Raw genomic sequence first — 24,174 nt, forward strand, 5'->3', positions numbered from 1 at the left:
TGGCAGTGTTTCATCTCCCAAATGTTTATAATTAGTACAGAATTTACATTTGTTTATAAGTCAACAATAGAATTTAAGTTATGAAGCAATTGCAGATTTCACCCTCTAATGAAAGGTATTAACTAGGAATAGTCAAAATAAATTAGAAAATCAATTATAGACATAAAACTAAGCACAAAATAAGATTGGTGCAATATTCTTTAAAACTAAGGGCCAACCTATTTCTTTTATGAAAATGCAGTTTATACTCATGCATATTAATGATAATTAGTTAAAAGTGAAAAAAACGAATTTAAGGAGGCAGATGGCAAAACAAGAGGGGAAGTAAAAATATCCCAGTTTGCTTCATCAAACTGTCCCAGAAAATATGTTCCAGGAGGCTTTCCAAAAGTGGAAGAAATGATGGGAACAATGTATTGCCAGTTGTTGTTGTTGTTGTTGTGGTCTTCAGTCCTGAGACTGGTTTGATGCAGCTCTCCATGCTACTCTATCCCAGTACCTACTGCAACCTACATCCTTCTGAATCTGCTTAGTGTATTGATCTCTTGGTCTCCCTCTACGATTTTTACCCTCCACGCTGCCCTCCAATCCTAAATTTGTGATCCCTTGATGCCTCAAAACATGTCCTACCAACCGATCCCTTCTTCTAGTCAAGTTGTGCCACAAACTTCTCTTCTCCCCAATCCTATTCAATACCTCCTCATTAGTTACGTGATCTACCCACCTTATCTTCAGCATTCTTCTGTAGCACCACATTTCGAAAGCTTCTATTCTCTTCTTGTCCAAACTGGTTATCGTCCATGTATTGCCAGTAGAGGGGCTATTTTGAGGGGGACAGTCATTAATTTCTTTTTGAATGCACCATATATTTATTCTTTCCTAGGAAATTTAGAGCCTTCTGTGTATCATCTTACTCTCAATATAGGTGGTAAGCAAGAGTGCATGTAGAAAGGAATTTTCTGCATTGATAACAATGGTATAAATGTTTCACATATTGAAAGTTGCATTATAATCTACTTTGCTTTATATTGCAGTAAATAACATCATTCTAAAAGTAACTGCTTCAAAATATCACCTCTGTTACCATATTCATCACTATTTCATGTTAAACTACAGTCTATAATTTTATCTACTAGATAATTTTTGAGGGACAGACAGGGGGGCCACAGGTACTACAATATTTGAGTTTCACTGTCAATATTAAGCCATAATTCTACACTCTCTTAGGTCATCATATAGCACAAATAACCAGGATCACTAAATTTTGTCATTATAAAATGTTTACTGGCAGATGCTGAACATTTTTTTCCCCTCATGGCTATGCAGGAGCAGTTTTTTGGGTTTCATATAAATATTCAAAAGAGATTTTCTTATGTGTTAAAATCAACCTTCTGCTCTCCAGACACGTTTCATTTCTTTGCAATTTTTGTTGACAGAATGTGTATTTTCTGCCTTGTGAGAGCAGAAAACTTCACCGAGGAAGGATTAAATATACATTACTGGCGTTCATGTCCCATGTTAACACGTTGTGTGCACTGCAAGCAAGTTGTTGAGATATCAGTCCTGTCGCATCATCTGACAGGTAAGAAGACAACATTCTGGCATGTAACATTAAACCTATAGGAAAATAAATTTTCAGTTAGAAAATTAAATTTAATGAAAAGTTGAATTTAATTTTTCGCCATCAGTATTACATAATATCTACATACATAACTCACTATTTTGTGAATCATGTGATACACTTTGTGTACATGTTGCATTCATCTGACTAAATTTTAAGCAGTAGTGCCATTTCTCACATAATTTTCAAGAATGTATATATGGTCCTCTGTTCAGCAAACCACAGTATTACAAGTCCCAATTTATGCTACAGACAGAATACATGTCTAATGTAGAAATGAACATTCCAAAATTATATGCATGCAAAAAACATAATAAAAGTATGAATTGCTCAAAAAATATTCATTCTTGTAAGTCTTAGCAGAACTCATTATTTTCTGTATTCAGATAATAATGAACAGATTATCACAGAAAAAAATGACAATTGCTTCCTCTGTAATAATTTTTTGATAGGTACCAAAATTGTGTGAAAAGCCTATTTTAAAAAAGTTCAACACAGCCTGCATATCCACAAAGGTCTCCTGTTGACTAACTCTCAGCAGTAAGTTGCTCCAACCTGTTACCTGTTAATTATAATATGCTTGGACCTCTTCCTGGCATGTTTTCCACAAGACACAGATGTTGTTGCTCAAGCCCATCTGAGATTGTCCAGTGTGAGAAGGATTATTGCAATAATATAAATTCCAACCATCCAAAGTATTCTCCATCAGGTTCATGTCAACAAATCGTACACTTAGTTTGTTCTTGGAGGAAAGTGTTTAGAAGATGGGTGCAGAGTACTTGTGCATTATCAATTTGATGGATAAAGATATCTCTGAAATATTGACTGTCGGGCTGTACAATAGGATGGAGAATCCTGTTATCAATACACATCCATATATGATACCCCTCCAAACATGACTTAACCCCCCCCCCACACCTCCCTTGCCTGAGATGTGTTTTGTTATCACTGTTCTATGATGAACATCAGGCGTTAGACAGCTCTATCACACATCAGTGAAGAGAACCTTATGCCACGATTACAAGTCTACCATTTCTCACTTTACTCACACACCATAGTGATGGCGGATTTGTTCTGTTGCTCCTAATGGATGCTTAGAGCCCAAATTTGTCATATGGAAATGGTTGTGCCCTGTCAGAGTTGATGCAATACTCCCAGTAGCCTTCAAAACACAGCACACAGTTCCATTCCATTCTCTTCAGGTTACCAAAGAGTTACAACTTGTACGCGGTGATCATCAACTGTTGATGCTGATTGAACGTGACCACTAAGAGGCAAATCTTCACTGTTGTGTATCTAATGAAGGTGGATGAACATTCAGATGAAGTCACTATGATGTACACTATTTGATGGGCAACTTCCTGTGTTGATAACTCTTTTTGCAGTGAAGTTGCTACATGTGCACAGTCTGACTTTAAAATGGTCCTTCAAGTCATGCTGACAAATTCACATTCATGATTGGCAATGCAATGCACACCACTCAAGTGCACTGACTGCAGGTTTACTTGTACCTCCATTACACAGGTGGCTGTGTGAAGTGATTTCCTGTGAGCAAAAGAGTACTGAGAAGGAAATTTCTCTTACAAAAAATTATGCAAGTTCTTATGGTGAGGATACCAAATTTTTTTTTTTTAAGTTTGTATTCAAATATATGTGTGGAGCATGTAGGCATTCTGCCTTCATGCCACAACTAAAAGTGAGTGACCCCTTTCAAAGATTGATATAAAGCATTTTTCTAACTGTTTGATGCAATCCAGCCAGAATGCAATATCATTTCTTATAAAACCACTTTAATTGAAAGTTCTTTTTATCTAAAAGATTACTCACAAACTATTGTAACCAAACAATACCTTTTAAACAGACGTCTTGGATTACTGCATCTTTTGCCTATGCTGCTAAGGGAAACAAAATGAACTTATCATGCACTATAAATAATTGGTGTCAGATGTTATGTTACAGTCACTGCTTTATGCCGCTTGTTTGCTCAAAATGACAAGCAACTGTTCATAGCAGAAAATATTCACTTCTAAGTAACCACTAATTTGACACAATAAGTTGTACATAGACCACAAAGGAGAAATGATTATTGCTTTTCCTTGTCCATTGAGAAGCATATGAAATTCAGGCCCTTCACAGATTTAATTGCCAATATAAGCAAACTGTCCCACAGTAAGATGTCATTTCCCAGCAGAACAATACACTTTTCTATAAATACCAAATGTATACTCATCCTTAATTTTGTGGTTCGCAATCTGCTTTAGAATCTAGTTTATGCAAAAGCACACACTATTTAAAACTGTAATACGTTTACATTTCTTTTAAATGAATCTGAGAGGTGGCACTCAAAATTTCAGGCTTTACATTTTCTTCCTTTCTCATATTTTTCAATTCTCGATATTGGACAAAAACACTGTAAGATCAAACATGCAAACTTTTAATATGATTGATCTTTGCTAAATTGACAACAGAAAAATTAACAGATTTCAAAAAAATATCAATGAAACTGTATTTACAGATGAATGTGACATGCGACACCTGTACAAGAAATGTGAGCGTTGCACTGAAGCCATCCTGGAAGATTATTTTGATGACCACATCAACTCTACTGAATGTGTCCGTAAGTAATCAACAATGATAGATGCTGAAAACATTAGAGTCTTAGAATATTATTTACAGTAAATCAGTAATTGTTCTGGATTTTTTTCCCAAAGAAATAAACATAAAACCAGAACATTACTCCAGTGCTTTAAAGAGAAACAAGCAAACAATTTTTTTTTTTTTGGCAGAATATATTATGCTGTTTTTAATTTTTTAATGAAATAATGACCAGTTATAGGTGTTAGATCTTGTTTAAAGGGACACATTGCAGTGCTCCATTGTTTTTGGTTATTTAGATTTCGTAATGATAGTCAACAACGTGACTGAAAGTTATCTATCAGATAAAAACTTTAACGGGACAAGCCGACATCAGTCAACAATAAAATTTTAATCCACTCAATCAGTTAACTGCTATTCTAGAAGACTGGACTGAGGTAAATAGCCCCAGATCTATGATACTTCCGAACCGGGGCATAAACTTGATAGTGACACCCCCTCTCCCTCCCCCTCGAGCTTTTGAGTTAGAACATCACAAATTAAAAACAAAAAAAAATCGATTTTTCAAAATTATGTTCATTTTGTGGCACACATCTTTCTGAAGACTTTTGTATATAAAATATATATGTTCGAGGAAATGTAAGACATGTTATTTGGTCTTAAGTGTGCCAGAGTGCAGTGCCACACCTCTTTACACAGCATTCTTCTATCGCACATCACTATATTTCACTCTGTGGAATTGAAACGTGTATATTTTGTAATGAGAACCATCAAACCTATATTCAGGACTGTGGAAATTAAAATGTCCTGTGGTGCTTCTTCTTCTCCCAGTCGGCTGGTTTGACATCCTGTCCTCCTTAAAAAAAGAAACTCGTAATTAATACTGGGTGGTATTATTTGTGACCAGGAGAATAAGAACTCTTCATAAAATTTGTACTCTTTGTTGCCTATTAGCTAATAACTTTCTCTTTTGTTTGACATAAAGTTAAATATTAAAACTAAAAGCTAAACTCCCCCTGAACAGGCCATGAAGGTCCAGCGGTAATTAAATATAGGAAACATAAAACCAGTAAAGATAGAGACAACCAAGATGGTACACATTTCTTCAATCCTTAGGTCCCAGCATTCTTTTCTCTCTAATCTTGCTACAGCTTTAGATGGCATGCTTTCCTTTCTACAAAAGAATCTATTACCTCATGAAAGTTCATCATATTGCTACATGAAAAATTAAAATGTCATTGTCTAATACCGAAAAAGCGGTTGTACAAGTAATACCCAATACTGGTGTGATTTCTTGATTTGATTACATCTGCTTTGTCACTGTCTGCTACATAAAACAAAATAGGCCTTTCTAATATTGCAGCAATTGTAACACACGCCAAATATAAGCGAAACTGCTTTGGTACAAATGGTGATTTTTGTTTACCTCATTTACATAAATAACATGATGGAACATAATTCACGAAATACCAAATCAAATGTCTATTAGGTCTAGAACCAGCAAAAAGTTTTATGTTAGTAAATAATTTCACATTTCATTCATACATTCCAGTTTCTCAACTATGAGTCTGAAAAGTAGTAGTATGAAATTTTTATATAAAGTTGGAATCATCATATTCTTCCATATAATCTGTGTGATGTCCTCCTTGCTTCTCCTTCCTTGTTCTAGCAAACAATCTTGTCATCACTAATTCTGTAACTATTCCTGCCACTGTCAAAACTTATTCTCCAGTCAACTTCAGTAACACTGCCAGAATCACAGATACAGTTATCTCACATTTATGTTCCAGTTAGATGTTATTACATGTTTGAACAACACACTTTTTCACACTGTTCTGAGAATAGAACTTAAAGCATCTGTTAACTGGGGACTGTACAACTGGTAATGTAGCAATCTGGCAAAACTTTTCTGTCAAAATTTCATTCTGCTGGACACACTGAGAAGATAATATATGATCTTTCTTTATTTCCACCCTGGTAATCTGAATCTATGGATTTCACTATTAATTATAACTACAATGATCATTTGCTCACCCAGTCAATCACATAAACAAACAGTGATTGGCATTCACCTGTTCAGGTTTATTCGGCTTGCCTCACATAGCCCCACCCCCTTTTGTCTGCAGGAAAGTTTTTTGTTTCTACATGCAACAGAGTTCCCCTGGCAGAGACATCATGTACACTATGCATGCATTCAAAAACCAACTTATGATTTGTTCAGAAATCAACATAGAATGTGTTCATAAACCAATTGGGATGCATTTCAAAATCATATGAATGACTGATGAGCCAAAGTGCACTGGATGCTAGGTGTTTTGTGAGACAAGGTTTTTTCATTCAAGAATATGAATCTGGAGGTCCCTGAAATTGCCACCCAGGGCAGATATATGGGTGCAATACAGATTATACATCCACTGAAGAATAATAATGTCGGTGGTATTCTCCTAAAACCGGTAATAATAATCATTCAATTCAGTTACTCAAAAATGTGCTAACTTTGAATTTATTATTATTTCTTAGTTATGTACATTAGCCTCAGGTCACAGGTATTAGAGCCAATTTCAACTTGTTACCAAGTCATTGTCAGATGATATGTTTGAAAAGAAATAAAAAGGGGATTAGTAAAACGCTAAGAAACTACATTAAAAACCAAGCTAATTTGTATACACAATTGTCATACTTCATTACGTTATGTAGTAACTTATCAGATGAATATACTTGGGTAGGCAATCATATAATTGATCAGTACAGTGGAACAGGTAGTACCTAAAATCTCCCATAGATGTCACCAAACATATTAGAAAGCACAACTGGCATATTCTAACTTGCACTTGTGTACTTAGGGTCAACACTGTGAACTCCTATGTGGGCCTGTTCAGTTGAAAAATTACTAAGTATTCAAGTAGACATACATGTGTATAGAAATTAGTTTGATTTGTAATATAATTTTCTAGCATTTTATAACCCCCACCCCCAAATTCTTTATTTTTAAACAGATCACATGATGATGACTTGATAAGTTGAAACCAGTAATGATAACATTTGTGTGATCTGAGGCTGAAATCTATACTAATAAAAAACCTGTAAACTGTTCTCTGTCTGTCTGAACATACTTCTCCAAAACTACAGAATGAATTTTCATGGAGCTTCCACATTTGACTTGAGCATTGTTTTGGGCACAATATATGCTTTATTACACCAAAATCAGACTGCAGAAAAAACAGAAATCATAACTGAAAGTTTTATCCACACTAATTTTATAAATGTGAAAGTAACTCTCCCATTATACTTTCACGACCAATCCACTGAACTGATTTTGATGAAATTTGGTATGGAGAGAGATTGAAAACTGAGGAAGAACATAAGCTTCTTTATAAAGTGTGTAATACAAGATACTTATTGATTTGAAGAATATTATATGAATTAGAGAAAACTATTTACTCTTCAAGAGCTATTTACACTTCTACTTTGATCTCTATCACGTCTGTGAAAATGCTTTTTTGGCTGCATAAAATGATTCAAAGGACTGAATGCAATGTTCAGTGTGTTCAACCCATACTTCCACACTATTTATTTCATAATGTACATGTTGTATAATGTATAGCTACTTCAATAGCACAATGCTCCTGCCTATGACCGTCTGTACACACTGCTTGGCAGTGGCACTGCACATGTCGATGCATCATGTGTTGCGACAGCTTGGGAGGAGAGAGAGTGGGGTGCACATTATGAGCTATGCTTACCCAACAGTAGATATGTGAGGTACCTGATGTTATTGCACGTACAGTACTGTTCTTACTCACCATCACTCCTCATAACCAAACTTCTGATATGCGAGCCCAGCCATGGGAAACAGCTAGTATATAATAAATAAATAATAAGGTGGGCACTGTAATTCCCTAAGGCAATATACCTATCCTGACCAACATTTTTTTAATTTTCAACTCTTTAGCACAAATTGATGGCATTGTTTCACAGGTCTCCTCAACTCCCCACATTACCCAAGCCATTTAGGGCAGAATTTGAAGCAAAAGCACTCCATTTTGTAATCTAACAATAATTGCCCATTTGTGGTGTTATGTAGTGTGTCCCCAAGAGGAATACATATTACATATTTTCCTTACGTATTTCAATTTATGTTTCAATCAAAATACCATATGTATTTGCATTGCAGAGTATCTCATTTAATGGATATTAGGGATTCTGGATCAGTACAGACATAGGAAGACAGCTGATAACAGAGAATCAAACATCCTTTTCATATTCCAGTGTATATGTGACAACCAGGAAGTCTTTCTCAGTGGAGACATGACTATATACTGAGCTATCTGTGCAATGTATTCGAGAGGCAGACATGAAAGCCAGCGTGTCTCAAATGGCACAACATTAGTCTACCTAACAGTATAGACAAAATGTTCACATATAACTATCAGCTGTATCTTTCAGTGAGTACAGACAGTAATGGAATGAGAGAGGATGGAAAATGAAGATCTATTCCGATTATAATGTATGCTAAAGAAACAATGTGGCACAGCACATCACGTAGTAGTACCAATGACCCCCCCACAAACCATTGATATTGCCATGGCAGTGAGGCTTACATGCCTTGGTGGTATAGATTGGCGTACTATAGATGCAACCACATGAGAGGGATCTCTGTGGAGAGGCTAAGCTATGGTTCCAGAAAGGGGGCAGCAGCCTTTCCAGTAGTTGCAGGGTTAACAGTCTGGCTGACTGATTGATCTGGCCATGTAATATTACCTGGCATGACCTTGACCTTGGTGTTTTCATACTGGAGCACGGCTAAAAGTAAGGGGAAATTACTGCCCCGGCAGAGACTACTCCAGATGATGATGTCATCAGAGAAAACAAATCTGATGTTCTACAGTTTAGAGAATGGAATATTAGATCCCTTACTCAGGTAGTTTAGCAAATATGAAAAGGTAAAGGGTAGGTTGAAAGTAGATATAGTGGTAATTCGTGAAGTACGGGAGCTGCGGTGTCAGCCATCATCTGGTTGGCTGCACTTTAAAACATGTGTGCTGCCAGTTATGCCACCTTGTTTCCTACAGCTGCCATCATGACATGGGGTGCTACCACAAATGCTTAAGCTGCTGTGAATGATGTGCAAGCATCCCCTCTACAAAGCTCCAGTAGCACATGTACTTAAGTTCAAACATTGATGCACAGAGCCCATTTTGTTGTTAGCCATTTCATAGTGGTAGGACTTGTCATCCGCAGAATTGTCATTCTATTGAAGTCTGCCTGAATTGTAAACCTTTGCATCTGTAGGTATTTCAACATTCAAATCTACTGTTAGCAATTGATGCTGGAACTACAGTAAACAAAGTTATGTATTACTTTTCCTGTTTGATATTAGCCCTAGATTAAATTAATATCTGAATTCTCTGTCCATGAACCACATCTGTTCTTCACTGCTGTATCCACTACAGAACCATAAAGCCTGCAAAGAAAGTTACAACAGGGGCAATAACAGGACTTCTGGTCATGTGAGCACAGGTCTATCAACACAAAGTCAAACAGAGGTAACACAGGAGTAATGAAAAAGAAAAAAGAAATGTGGGTAATGAAAAGCAGCGCAGTGAACAGATTATCATAGCCACCACAGCCCACCACAATATCACAAATATAGACGCCAAGTACTTCCACACATGACGAAGAGACTGAAGAATGTGTTATGAGATAAAAAAATTATTCAGGACCTTAAGGAAGGCAAAAATTTAATTGTGATGGGTGACAAGGATTTTCATATCAGGGAAGGGAATGAAAAAAAATAGTAGGAGAGAGGAATAAAACAAGAAGCCACCTAATAGAATTTTACACAAAGCACAATTTAATGATTGATAATACTTGGATTAAACATAATAACAAAGTTTGTATACATCAAAGAGACCTAGAGACATTGGAAGGTTTCAGATTAATGACATGAGACTGTGCTGAAAAGCATTGAATCGAAATTTTTAATGTGGAGACTCTTTAAGTTTCTAAAATAAATCAAATATTAATAATGTTCTCTATCTTTATTCTCTGTGTTTACACATTTGCAGCCTTTTCTCACCAGAGGGCTCTGAATTGTAGTGTGTAACATGCCAGTGTATAATGTAATTATGTCGCTCCATGAGAAGCAGTGTGCTGTAATTGAGTTTCGAATTTGAAGAGTTTGTTCACACATGGAGCACCCTCTCCTTCACCATGTCAATGCCGGACAACACAAGCACTGCAACATAAGCAAAAAATCCGATGCCTTGTGTCCACTGTCATTTATTATCCTCTTGGGACTGTATCCTCTATACAGTCCCAACTAGGCCCCATCTGATCTTCATCTGTTTCCAAAACTTAAAGAACACGTTCAAGGACTTCACACAGTGATGAGGCAGTGCAAGCAGAGGTGAGGTTGTGGTTCCAACAACAAAGTTAAATATTCTACAGTGACAGTATCAACAAACTGGTGTCTCATAGGTGAAACGTTTTCATTGCCAGGGTGACATTCTTGAGAAATAGATATGTAGACATGAAAAGTATAGATGTAGACTGTTAATAAAATTTGTTTTATTTAAAATGCTTATAAGATTTTTCATATAAAAAATTTGGAGGCATTACTTTTCAGAACACCTTCATATAATATTAAGATAGATAGTTAAGAAATTAGATACTAAACTGCAAAATGTTTCCAGGAGCAGATGTGGGCGTCAACAATAATTAATTGATTAGTGAATGTGTACTAAAGCTGATGAAATTGCAAAAAGATAGGGAATGAAAGGGTGTGGTCTGGATAAGATCAGAGATTGGTGAGAGTTTCAGTGGGAACAATAGATAACAACTTATTGAAATAGACGAAAGAGAGACAACAAAGATGATGGCTAGCTTATTTGAGACATGAAATAGAAAAGACAACAGAGAAACAAGGTAAATGGACAAAGTGCAGAGAATCACACATGAGATATTATTAAGTGTAACTAATGAAAGGAGACATACAAAAATACATCAAATGAGCAGGCACAAGGAATAAAGATGTCTAAAACTGGGACAGAGAGAAAGTTCAAATGGAAAAGCAGAAATGGGCAGCAGAGAAATATGCTCTAAAAGCATGCATGACTGTAGGAAAGATAGATTCCTTATATATTTGGAGAAGTGAGAAGCATCTGTATGAACATCAAGAACTCACTTGGCAAGCTAGTGCTAAGCAAAGAAGGGAAAGCATAAAAAGACTCAACTCAAAACAAGGCACCGGATGTAAACAAAATTTGCTCAGAATTATTGAACAAACCATGACAAAAGTGTTTCACCTGATATATCAAACAATGGCAAATCCAGGATGGAATGTAACAATATTATGAAAAGGAAAGCTGCTACTCACCATATATGGATATGCTGGGCCACAGATAGGCACAACAAAAAGACTGACACAAAATAAGTTTTCAGCCAACAAGGCCTTCATCAAAAATACACACACAAAACACACACACACACACACACACACACACACACACACACAAATGCACTCACAACACACATGACTGCAGTCTCTGGCATGTGGAAGTCACACTGCAAGCAGCAGCAGCAGTGCATGAGGGGAGTGGTAACTGGGTGGTGGTAAGGAGGAAGCTGGGGCAGGGAGGGGGAGAGGTGGAAGGGGTGGTAGTGGAAAAGGAGACAAGTAAAAAGACTGGGTGCATTGGTAAAATGAGGGCTGTATAATGCTGGAATGGGAACAGGCAAGGGGCTGGATGGGTGAGGACAATGACTGACGAAGGTAGAGGCCAAGAGGGTTACGGGAACATAGGATATATTGCAACGAGGGTTCCCAGCCGCGCAATTCAGAATAGCTGGTGCTGTTGGAAAGGATCAATATGGCACAGGCTGTGAAGCAGTCATTGAAATGAAGGATGTTGTGTTGGGCAGCGTGCTCAGCAATAGGGTGGTCCACTTGTTTACGGCCACATTTTGTTGGTGGCCTTTCATGTGGACAGACAACTTGTTGGTTGTCATGCTCACATAGCATGCAGCCTTTGTTAGTCATTGTCCTCACCCATTCAGCCCCTTGCCTGTTCCCATTCCAGCACTACACAGCCCTCATTCTATCAATGCACCCAGTCTTTTTACTTCTCTCCTTTTCTGCTACCCCACCTCCCACCCGCCCCTCCCCTGCCCACCGTCTAACCTCCAGACTACACCTAGCTGCCCTGCTATCCCTCCCCCTCCCTGCCCCAGCCTCTCCTTACCCCCACCCAATTGCCAGTCCCATCATGCACTGCTGCTGCTGCTCGCAGTGTAGCTTCAGCTACCAGAGACTGCTGTCATGGGTCTGTGTGAGCTGTGTTTGTATTTGCACGTGTGTGTGTGTGTGTGTGTGTGTGTGTGTGTGTGTGTGTGAGCGAGAGATCTGCTTTGACAAAGGCCTCATTGGCCGAAGGCTTATTTTGTGACAGTCTTTTGGTTGTCTCTATCTGCGACTCAGCATCTCCACTACATGGTGAGCAGCAACTTTCTGTTTCATAATATTGATCCACTTGATATATGGAATACATGAGAAGGATGAAAAATCCCCAGATTCAAAAAGACCCTACTCTCCATAATAATCCCAATACCAAAGAAGGTGGATGCTAACAGACAGGATTATCACCAAACCATCAGTTTAATAAATTATGGCTGCAGAATACTAACAATAATTAACTACAAAAAAAAAATTGGGAAACTGGTAGAAGCTGACCTGGGAGAGATCACTTTCAGTTCTGGAGAAATGTAGGAACACAATAGGTAATACTGATATAACAACTTATCTTAGAAAATATATCGAAGAAAGATAGACCTACATTTACATCATTTGTTAATGTAAGAAAAGCTTTTGGCACTGTTGACTGGAATAAATTATTTGAATTCTGAAATTGTTGTAGATAAAATACAGAGAGCAGCTGGCCCAAAACCACACTGCAGTTATTAGAACTGAAGGAAACAGAAGGGAGGCAGTAGTTCAGAAGGGAGTAAGATGGGATTTCATGGCTCGCCTCATGTTGTTCAATTTGTACACAGGGAAAGCAGTGTGCATGAAACATAAGGGAAATTTGGAAAAAGCAATTAAAGTTACAGGAGAAGAAAAAAACTTTTAGGTTTGTCATTGACTTTGTGACTCTGTTAGAGGTGGCTAATGACTTGGGAGATCAGATAAACAGAAATGACAATCTCTCGAAAACAAGTTATATTACACAATACAATATTGCTGGGCCTATGTTATTTCAAATTACAATGCAATGTTCCTTTGGACATTTATGGGGATAAATACGATATTGTGTGCATGCATGTCCAAAGTGACATTGGCTCATAATTCGGAATAACGCAGACACTGTAATATTGTACGTATCCACCAACACTGGGCAAGCAACTTTCAAGTAAAATTTCTCACCTGTACAGGAATATACACAATGGGTATATGAGTACAGGTAGTAGACACAAGGTTGATGACATATATGGTGGTTTGGGTCTGGCCCTGGGTCATGCTTGGGCAGCCTAATGGTAAGGTAATAAGTGGGAAAGCAGGGTTGAAGTCCCAGTCCAGCACAAGTTTCCATTGTTGTCATTCCATTATACAGCTAATAGTTGTCCATATTCACAACTGTGAATACATTTCATGCAAAATTATACAAGGCTGATGAAATGTAGCCAAATTACAGCTGGTGATGCTGATGTTATTTGATTATGAAATGAGACACTAAAGTAGTGAATGGGTTTTGATATTTGGCAGAAAAATAACTGACGATGACAAAAGTAAAGAGGATATATAATGCAGACTGATAGTAGCAAGGAAAACATTTTGTGAAAAGAAAAGAACAGATACTTGTTAGTAACGAACCACCTGGACAGCCATGCATTTTAAAGCACCACTTCTGAAGTGGGGAGATGCAACAGACCCAAGTCAAATCTGTCCAACAGATTCAATGACAGAGATCAGTGTACTAGTCACTCTGGATGTGGGTTTTAGATGTTTTCCTACATAGACAGCTGGCATACACATATTGTATATCAGAGGGTGGGGGTCGTAACGGGGTGGCAACAGGAATGGTAGCCAGCAACTCCTTAATCTAACAATGTCAAATCCATCAATAGCCATGCAGACCCTGTGCCAAAGCTGAACAAAGGCACAAAAAAGAAGATGATATTTGTTAACATAGAATACAAATTTAAGTGTTAGGAAGTCTCTTCTGAAAATATATGTTTGAGATGCAGTCTTACATGAAACATGTACTATAAACAGGACAGACAAGAAGAGAATAGAAGCTTTTGAAATGTAGAGCTATGGAATAATGGTGAAGATTAGGTAGGAAGACTGGATAACTAACAAAGAGGTACTAAACTGAACTGAGGAGAAAAGAGTTTTGTGCCACATTTGACTCAAAGAAGGAGTAGGTTGATGGGGCACGTCCTGGGACATCAAGGAATAGTTTATTTGGAATAGTAGGGGAGTGTTAGGGATAAAAATTATAGAGGGTGACCAATGCTTAGTCATAGCAGGTTCATGTGTCTGTAGATTCCAGTTGTTATGCAGAGATGATGTTACTTGGATGCAAGTGTGGAAAGCTGCATCAAACCAGTCTTTGGACTGAAGACCACAAATATCACTTATTATTCATGTAATAAATCTTGTACTCTGACAGAAAAATGGATTTCATTAACTAAGATGACAACACGAATATTTTGGATCAAGATCATTTATTTTATTTATTTACTTAGATCCCATAAATTCAATACAGTGAGACATTCGCATGGATGTACAACATGTCAGGTTATTACAAATTATACAAAAAGAACACATAAAAAACCCTCTTGCAAGAGGAGATATAGGTATAAGACAAAATAGACATTAATGGGTGTAGACAAAATTAAAATTGGATTGTTTTGAGAATCAGCCTTATGCAAACACAATTTATTTATCTATTTATTTTTTACCCAGACATGTTTCGACACCTGTGTGTCATCTTCTGTGGGTCAATCTTCTTTTTTTATTTCTTAAAATTATGTCGCTAAACGATGTGCATTATTACACACCGGTTTTTGAGCTCTTTCTTGACATTTTTTTGACAGCATGTGTTATAACACCTCTCACTGAGAATGGAGTCAGATGTGTCTGCTCAGATCACGTTTCACCACATTTTGTGTAAGTGCATTTGAAGTGAATTAGTGAGCAGAAATTGTGTGGAAAACTGTGTAGAAACAGTGTACTGAATAGCCATTGATCGAGACACCAACCAGACACATATCTGGACGGAAAAAAAAAAAAAAAAATATGCAGATGACGTGCTCTCAAAAAAACGACAAAAAAGAGCACAAAAACCAGTGTATAATAATGCAGATGATTTAGTGATGTAATTTTACGAAATAAAAAAAATTGAACCACAGAAGATGACACATAGGTGTTGAAACATGTCTGGGTAAATACAAAAAAAAAATTGTATTTGCATAAGGCTATTTCTCAAAACAACCACATTTTAAAACAAAAACACAGAAGAACATCAAGAGGAGCTTCAAACCTTAGTAAAATGAGACAAAATTAAACTTAAAAAGGTTAACATAAAGCTACATAAGATATATAGTAATGTTAGCAATGATTCCAACTATCGTAATGCATTAGAGAACATCAGATTTAATTAAAAGAAAAAATCAATTAGAGTTAACACAACTGAAATATTCTTCAACCGAATAAAAATAATTATCTGTGAGATAATGTTTGAGGTGTTGTTTAAATTTGGGAAGCTCATGGACAAGTGATTTCAGTGATGGTGGGAGAACACTGAACACCTTGCAGCTCATGTAATGGACTCCTTTTTGTACAGTACTAAGGTTTTTTAATTCATACTGGAGGTCCATCTTCCTCCTGGTATTGTGGGTATGGTAAGACTCATTGGTTTTGTATAGTTGCTCATTTTTACCAATGAAGCATAACAGGGAGTAGATATAGTGACATGCAGTTGTCAGTATCCCTAATTTTCTAAAAATGTTTCTACTAGAATATCTAGGCTGGATTCCACTCATTACCCTAATAACTCTCTTTTGGTCAGTGAATATTTTTTTGGAAAGTGGCTGATTACCCCAGAAAACTATGTCATACATCAATAGTGCATGGAAGTAACTAAAATAAGAAGTTTTTGTGGTGTCTTGGTCACAGACAATGAAAATCATACAAATAGCGAATGTTGCTGAACTCAGTTTTTTGAGAAGTTGAAAAATATAATCAGACCATTTTAGATTGCTGTCAGTGTGTACAACCAGGAACTTGAATGACTCAACTTGCAGTAACTCACTACCATTACAGTTAATACTTAATTGACCCCCACTTCATTACTTACTTGGAAATGAGCAAACCGGGTCTTGTTGACATTTAGTGATAACCCTTTATTTTCAAACCAGTTAACTACTTCATTAAAGATAATATTGTCTGATTCCTCAGGATTGTGGTTGGGAGTTTTGTTGATGAGGATGGAGGTGTCATCAGCGAAAAGAGTAAAATAAGTTTTAAAGTTAGTACACAAGGTCATTAATAAAGATGAATAAGAGCAGGGAGCCGAGTACTGAGCCCTGAGGAACACCACAGCCAACAGAGTCCCACATAGATGTCACAAGGTGCCCCTCAGTCATTCAACATGACCTTCTGCTTTCTTCCAGTTAGGTAGGATTTAATTCTTGAGCTGATCCACTTATACCATAATATTCAGCCTTTGCTAAGAGGATTTCATGGTTAACACTATCAAAGGCCTTAGAAAGGTCACAGAAGATACCCAGAGGAGATAATTAATTATTAAAAGACTCTAAGATTTGATGGGTGAAGCAGAAAATAGCTTGCTCTATTGATACACCCTGTCGAAATACAAACTGGCTACTGTTTAATACCTTATAATAAATGAGTCTTTTCTGATCCAATTTCTCAAGAATTTAAGACAAGGTTGTTAAAAGGGAAATAGGCTGATAGTTGGTAATGTCAGTTTTGTCTCCTTTTTTAAAGGGAAGTTTCACAATAGCATACTTTAGTTCCTCATGATCACCCCATGCTGGATGGATTCATTGAATACATGGCACAGCACCCTGCTTATTGGCTTATAGCATTCCATCAGTAATCTTGAAGATTACTGCCAATGGAACTCTTGCTTTTCATCTCTCTAATTATATTCTCAGTTTCATGTACTGTGACAGGAGACAGTTTAATCTGCTTGGTTTTTTATTAATAGTTTTTTGAAGGGATAATATGGCTTCATTAACAGAATATGTTTTCTCAGTTTGGGCTACTGATGCCAAAAAGTGATTGTTAAAAACCGGTAATTATTTCAACATTATCATTTGTTTTAGTTTCTAGGGTGTTTTCTGCAGCAAGGATTTTACCTCTTTCCCTTTATATTACATCCTGTATGGTTTAAGTTTTATTATTAGAGACATCAATTTTTGATTTTATAGAAATACTTAGAACTTTTTTAAGGATAGAGCAGTATAGTTTGTAATGTTTTTCGTTTTCCATAACTGGATTTGAATAAGACATACAGATTACATTTCCTTCTGCAGGAGGTTTTGATGGCCAAAGTTAACCAGCTTTCATTAGAACAGGTTTCATGTTTGAATTTAGTAGTCCTTTTAAGAATAGGCAGATAAATTCATTTAGAAAAGCATTATACTTGTCATTAACAATGTCAAAGAGCTCAATCAACTTCTTGTAGGAAATTACAGAAGGTATTGATAGATTGTGTGCTAATTACTCTGAAAGTTTTACTGCAGGAATTGTTCTTACTAAGAGGGCTAACACCTTCAACTGAAAGTAGCTGAACATCATGGTCTGAGAGCCCCTTTAATATGTGTTTTACAGTTGTGTTTAGATTTCTGCTTCTGTCTAAGAAGATGTCAATTTGACTCATGGAATTAGCTATGACTCCAGTGGGAAAATCAACCAGTATCGTTAAATTAAAAGAGCTAATTAAAAGTGATAATTCAGTTCTTCCCATGTTATCAGTATGAAAATCAACATTAAATCACATAAAATTATAATATTTTTTGTTTTTGCACAAAAAATGAGTTAACAGAGATTCTAACTGTTTAGGAAAATACTGATTTTGGCTGCAGGAGTCCTGCAAAATGAGAGGACAGTAATTTCAGAAAAACCAGTACAGATTACAACTCCACAGACCTCAAAATGTTGATCAATACAGTATTCACTCAAGTCTAAATATTGATAAGCTATTTTGTTCTTAACATAAATTGCCCTATTTTGTTCTTAACATAAATTTCCACTCCACCTTTATCTAAAGAATGTCCACAATAAAGAGCTGCTAGGTTATAGTTATTCAGTTGCAGTGTGTCAGAACCAAGTTTCATAAAGTGTTCACTAAAACAGATTTCATCACCATTATTAATAAAGTCCTTGCCTCATGAAGCTGTCTGTTTGTAGGAAGTCAACAGACAGAAACTGAGTATTTCGAGACAGTTTGCAAATATTTTCAAACTGTTTATTAGACTCGGTTATTTCTTTGTTTATGCATGATTCATATATAAGGCCATATCTATGAGGAATTCCCATGATGATCATTGCTTTACTATCATTAGAATCAAGTATCATCTTCAAGTTTTGGACAGCACTCGATAATTCGTTTTTGTAAATGTCGTTGGCTCCCCCCACTATTACCGTTCATTCACTTATATTTGTAGGAGAGCCATCTTGTATGTTTTTTCGAATTTCATACATTGGTCCTCCTGATTTCACAAAACTGCAAACATTGACATCATGATCTTCACATAACATTTTTCCTAACTCACGACCATGACTATCTGAGTGTTTAATGTTTACATTAAGGGATTTCTTCCCTATCTTTCTCAATGTATTACAGATATGTTTTATTTGACAATACACTACTAAAATATACCATCACACTCAAGGGATCTCTGTTATCCCAAAAGTAATATGGGAAAAAAATTAACATTTCTATTTAAAGTTTTTGTTATGGACTCATTTCTCAATGAACAATATTTTAGGAACCTTGTAATATTTTTTTTTCCCAAAATGTTAGGAAAAGATAAAGTCAAGATTGAAATTAGAAATGTTTCTAATGAGAGTAATGTGTCATTATTGTTCCACATTTTTGATTGTCCACTCTTATAACTAAGTTTTATTTTATGCTTGTTATTATGTTTGCATAATGTTGATTAGTTCTTTGGCACTGAAAAGCTTCATGTCTTACTTCTTACAAAGAGTTTACATGATGAATCTAAAATTTTTTCATTGTTGCTGACCTTGTTTTAGATAACCAGTCTGATTTTTTAAAATTATTTCAAATAGTGATGCCTTGAAACTCAATTATGGTAGTAATATACAACCTCAAGAATTAATCATAATTCCTATACTCTCTCTCTCTGTCCCCCCCCCTCCCCCACCCCCACCCCGTCCATCTCTGATGCACATGGTCCAACAATAAAACTAATGCCTCTAAAGAATTAGAAACACACAGTTGTTCTACCAACTTCAAAGCTAAATGACTGATATATTTCTTGCAGCTGTGGAACCTCTAAGCACTGCCAACCACTGTCCATTATGTCACAGCAACATTCCACCATGGGAGGATGGTTGGCGACAGCATTTGATGAACCTGCCCTGTCCAAACCACCCCAGGAAGAAGCACATTAAAAATCGTACGTAATCACATCTGGTTCAAAAAATGAAGTACTTCACTAATAATAATATACCAATAATATTATTTGGTATGTATTTACAAAACTTTAAATCTCTGCATAATAATTTTGCCACAATTTCAGTTACTGTGAAAAACAAATGTGCATCATTATGAACAAAATCAAAAATTCCAACTATGAAATTTTCTTATGTCATCTAATTATATCAGAGAATTCATTTCAAATTCATTGGATCTGTGAACAAAGTTTTGTTTGCATGTTTGTTGTACTTTCTAGTGCTTCCTCTACTTTTGTTACAAATTTTTTTATGTAATTAAAAAATTAACCCAATTTGGAGGAGATGGTGGAGACACTTTAAAATGCAGACACCATCAGGTTTTATCATAAAAGCAGTATATGTAAGTAATTATGATCATCAAGAAATAAAGTTAGGCTAATTTGTCAATAGGACAAAAAATCGTTGATGTGACAGGTAATTTGGTTTTCAATAACATTTTAAATTTTTGATATTAACAAACATTTGATGATAAAACAATGGGAAAGGATCATCAATGATTGAAAGCCATGAATTCGTGATAGTGTAAAATCATATAGCATACTTTCCTACACAGTTGAAAGATATACAAACAAATCACATTAACACCCATTTTATATATGAATGGATCTCAAGTTGCCATAGATTATGACAATATTACACATCTTTAGATGTTATAATCTGTTATAAGATTGTCAAAACAATTATCTAAAACCCAGTTGAGCAGTGCAGGTTTGAGAAACAGAGAGAGAGAGGTACACTGATAATGAAAACTGCTACATCATGCCAGGCAATACTGCTGCAGAATGTGTAATGCGTTGGTTGGTTCCCAGATGTGATGGAACTGCACAATATCCTAAATTTTAGCAAAGCTGTTGAGACTTTAGCCCTTATGAGGCAAACTGAGGAGCTACTTGATTGAAAAGTAGCGACTCCTGTCTCGTAAACTGACATACGGTTGGGAAAGTGATGTGTTGACCACGCGCCCCTCCATATCCGCATCCAGTGATGCCTGTAGGCTGAGGATGACATGGTGGCTGGTAGAATTGAAGGAAGAATGAGAAGCTGACAGAGTGGCTGATGTACATAATATCATGAAAAAAATTCTGTGTGGAAAGACATTAACATTTAATAGCAGTGTTTATCTGCATAAAAGTAAGGTTGTACGTACCAAATCCTTTAAGAAGTATTAAATGTCAATATTTTAGGCACACAACTTTATAATGTAAAGGCTGGGCATCATGCAGTAACTGTAGAAAATATATGTTGCTTCAGTATCCAACTACACACTCATGTTAACTGATGAGGTCATCAGAAAAAATTTCTTAACTCAATGATGTATCTTGAGTTATTGCATGTTATATGTTTGGTTAAACCTAAGACCATAAGTACAATATGAAAAAAAAAAAAAAAAAAAATTAGATGATAGACAGTGCTTTCCTGTGTACCATGGAACTGCTATTTTCGAGGATGTGTACAGTCTCAAACACAACAAAGTGACCAGTCAAATCATTACTGAATTGAGGGTTAGTACTTTCTACCACTGACACCTTCAGTAGAGGTAGAGCCACCCAGTCTGAGATCAGCTGTCCTATCTATTTGGAGGGGATGCTCTGGGAAATTAAAATGACCACGTAGGCACCTTACAGTGAAGTGAAAAACATGAATGAGATGCCTACCTTTACAGCATTTGTGGTTAAAATAAAAAAGCTGCCACAAAAAGTTCAGATGTTGACGCATACTGAGACCAGTAATGAAAGAGAATCAACATGCACTTGTAACTGCACTGACAGAGGCACAGCAATAACTATAAAGCAGGCTACCTCCTCCAAGTAACTAGTGAAACCCACATTTATGAACAATGCACAATGCACAGAGAATAGAAAAGATAAACCAACTAGTATATGCAAAATAGTTTAATTCCCACCTTCATTGACAAAAGATAAACAGGGAACAAAAAATAGAAAACATAAAAGACTAGAGTCCAAAGACATCAGAATACTCAACACTAGTTTATCTGACAATTCTGAAGAAACTTGTGCATATGCTATCGTCTATGGAAACTGTTTGGTGGAACTGCTGCTCCCCTCATCCAATACACCATTCTGTTTAGGTTTCCTAGCATGGCAGAAGGATAAGGGGAAAGACAAAGCTCCCATATTGCAGTGGAACATTAAATGGATTCATGACACATGTCAAGAGACTGAAATTCCTAGCACAGGGAAGACTAGTGTACTCAGAAACTCAGTTTAAACTCACTGATGACCCTGCCCTAAGAGGCTTTACTGTCCACTGCGAGCCTTACTAGGGAAAGAGCCAAAAGAGGGGCAGCTGTGTTCATAACACATACCACTCCTCTGTTGTACACTTGGCTACACAACTTCAAGCAGTTGCTGTTGAAATTCATTTGGGTGAAAAAATCAGTGTGTTCTCTCTGTACATCCTATCACCAGATGAATTAGATATGAGGATCTCAAAAATAATACAGCTCTGTGACCATTTCTCCTATTGGCAGACCTTACATGCAAACAGTGTGTAAAAGAGCCCATGAACTACTTCCCCAAGGGAACAATTTTTAGACAGGAATTGTGTATTCTAAACACTGGCAACCACACATTTCAGCCCCACTACTGGGTCAACATCAGCTCTGTTCTGCTCTCCAGCCCTCACAGATTCCGTTCAGTGAAATGTTGCTGCTACCTTCAGTCCAGTGGTCATTTCCTACACTATATCAATCTATCATCTAGAGCAACCACTGAAAGAATGCCACCAAAATGCATGAACAGCCATATTCCCACATGCATGTCCTTGTATACAGGGTGGTCCATTGATCGTGACCGGGCCAAATATCTCACGAAATAAGCATCAAACAAAAAAACTACAAAGAACAAAACTTGTCTAGCTTGAAGGGGGAAACCAGATGGCACTATGGTTGGCCTGCTAGATGGCATTGCCATAGGTCAAACATATATCAACTGCATTTTTTTTAAAATAGGAACCCCCATTTTTTGTTACATATTCATGTAGTACGCAAAGAAATATGAATGTTTTAGTTGGACCACTTTTTTCGCTTTGTGATAGATGGCGCTGTAATAGTCACAAACATATGGCTCACAATGTTAGACGAACAGTTGGTAACAGGTAGTAGGTTTTTTAAATTAAAATACAGAACGTAGGTACGTTTGAACATTTTATTTCAGTTGTTCCAATGTGATACATGTACCTTTGTGAACTTATCATTTCTGAGAACGCATGCTGTTACAGTGTGATTACCTGTAAATACCACATTAACACAATAAATGCTAAAAATTATGTCCGTCAACCTCAATGCATTTGGCAATATGTGTAACGACATTCCTCTCAACAGTGAGTGGTTCGCCTTTCGTAATGTTCGCACATGCATTGACAATGCGCTGACGCATGTTGTCACGCGTTGTCTGTGGATCACGATAGCAAATATCCTTCAACTTTCCTCACAGAAAGAAATCCGGAGACGTCAGATCCTGTGAACATGTGGGCCATGATATGGTGCTTCGACGACCAATCCACCTGTCATGAAATATGCTATTCAATACCGCTTCAACTGCACACGAGTTATGTGCCCAACGTCCATCATGTTGGAAGTACATTGCCATTCTGTCATGCAGTGAAACATCTTGTAGTAACATCAGTAGAACATTATGTATGAAATCAGCATACATTGAACCATTTAGATTGCCATCAATAAAATGGAGGCCAATTATCCTTCCTCCCATAATGCCACACCATACACTAACCCGCCAAGGTCGTTGATGTTCCACTTGTTGCAGTCATCGTGGATTTTTCATTGCCCAATAGCGCATATTATGCCGGTTTACATTACCGCTGTTGGTGAATGACGCTTCGTCACTAAATAGAATGCGTGCAAATAATCTGTCATCGTCCCATAATTTCTCTTGTGCCCAGTGGCAGAACTATACATGATGTTCAAAGTCATCGCCATGCAATTCCTGGTGCATAGAAATATGGTATGGGTGCAATCGATGTTGATGTAGCATTCTCAACACCGACGTTTTTGAGATTCCCGATTCTTGCGCAATTTGTCTGCTACTGATATGCGGATTAGACACAACAGCAGTTAAAACACCTACTTGGGCATCATCATTTGTTGCAGGTCGTGGTTGATGTTTCACATGTGGCTGAACACTTCCTGTTTCCTTAAATAACGTAACTATCCAGTGAACGGTCCGGACACTTGAAGGATGTCGTC

At 36.8% G+C, this 24,174-nt stretch overlaps 1 protein-coding gene across 1 annotated transcript in view; it reads left to right on the forward strand.

The window, feature by feature from the left end:
- LOC124619660 (centrosomal protein of 104 kDa) overlaps nucleotides 1-24,174 on the forward strand; it is a 445,308-nt gene that overhangs the window by 418,318 nt on the left and 2,816 nt on the right. Inside the window, exons 14-16 of the mRNA XM_047146190.1 lie at nucleotides 1,437-1,582; nucleotides 4,137-4,238; nucleotides 19,757-19,891. Coding sequence (XP_047002146.1) covers nucleotides 1,437-1,582; nucleotides 4,137-4,238; nucleotides 19,757-19,891 — 383 coding nt within the window. The remainder of the gene's footprint in view (nucleotides 1-1,436; nucleotides 1,583-4,136; nucleotides 4,239-19,756; nucleotides 19,892-24,174) is intronic.

The sequence above is a fragment of the Schistocerca americana genome, chromosome 6, assembly GCF_021461395.2.
Source record: "Schistocerca americana isolate TAMUIC-IGC-003095 chromosome 6, iqSchAmer2.1, whole genome shotgun sequence".
In the NCBI taxonomy this organism is placed as follows: domain Eukaryota; kingdom Metazoa; phylum Arthropoda; class Insecta; order Orthoptera; family Acrididae; genus Schistocerca; species Schistocerca americana.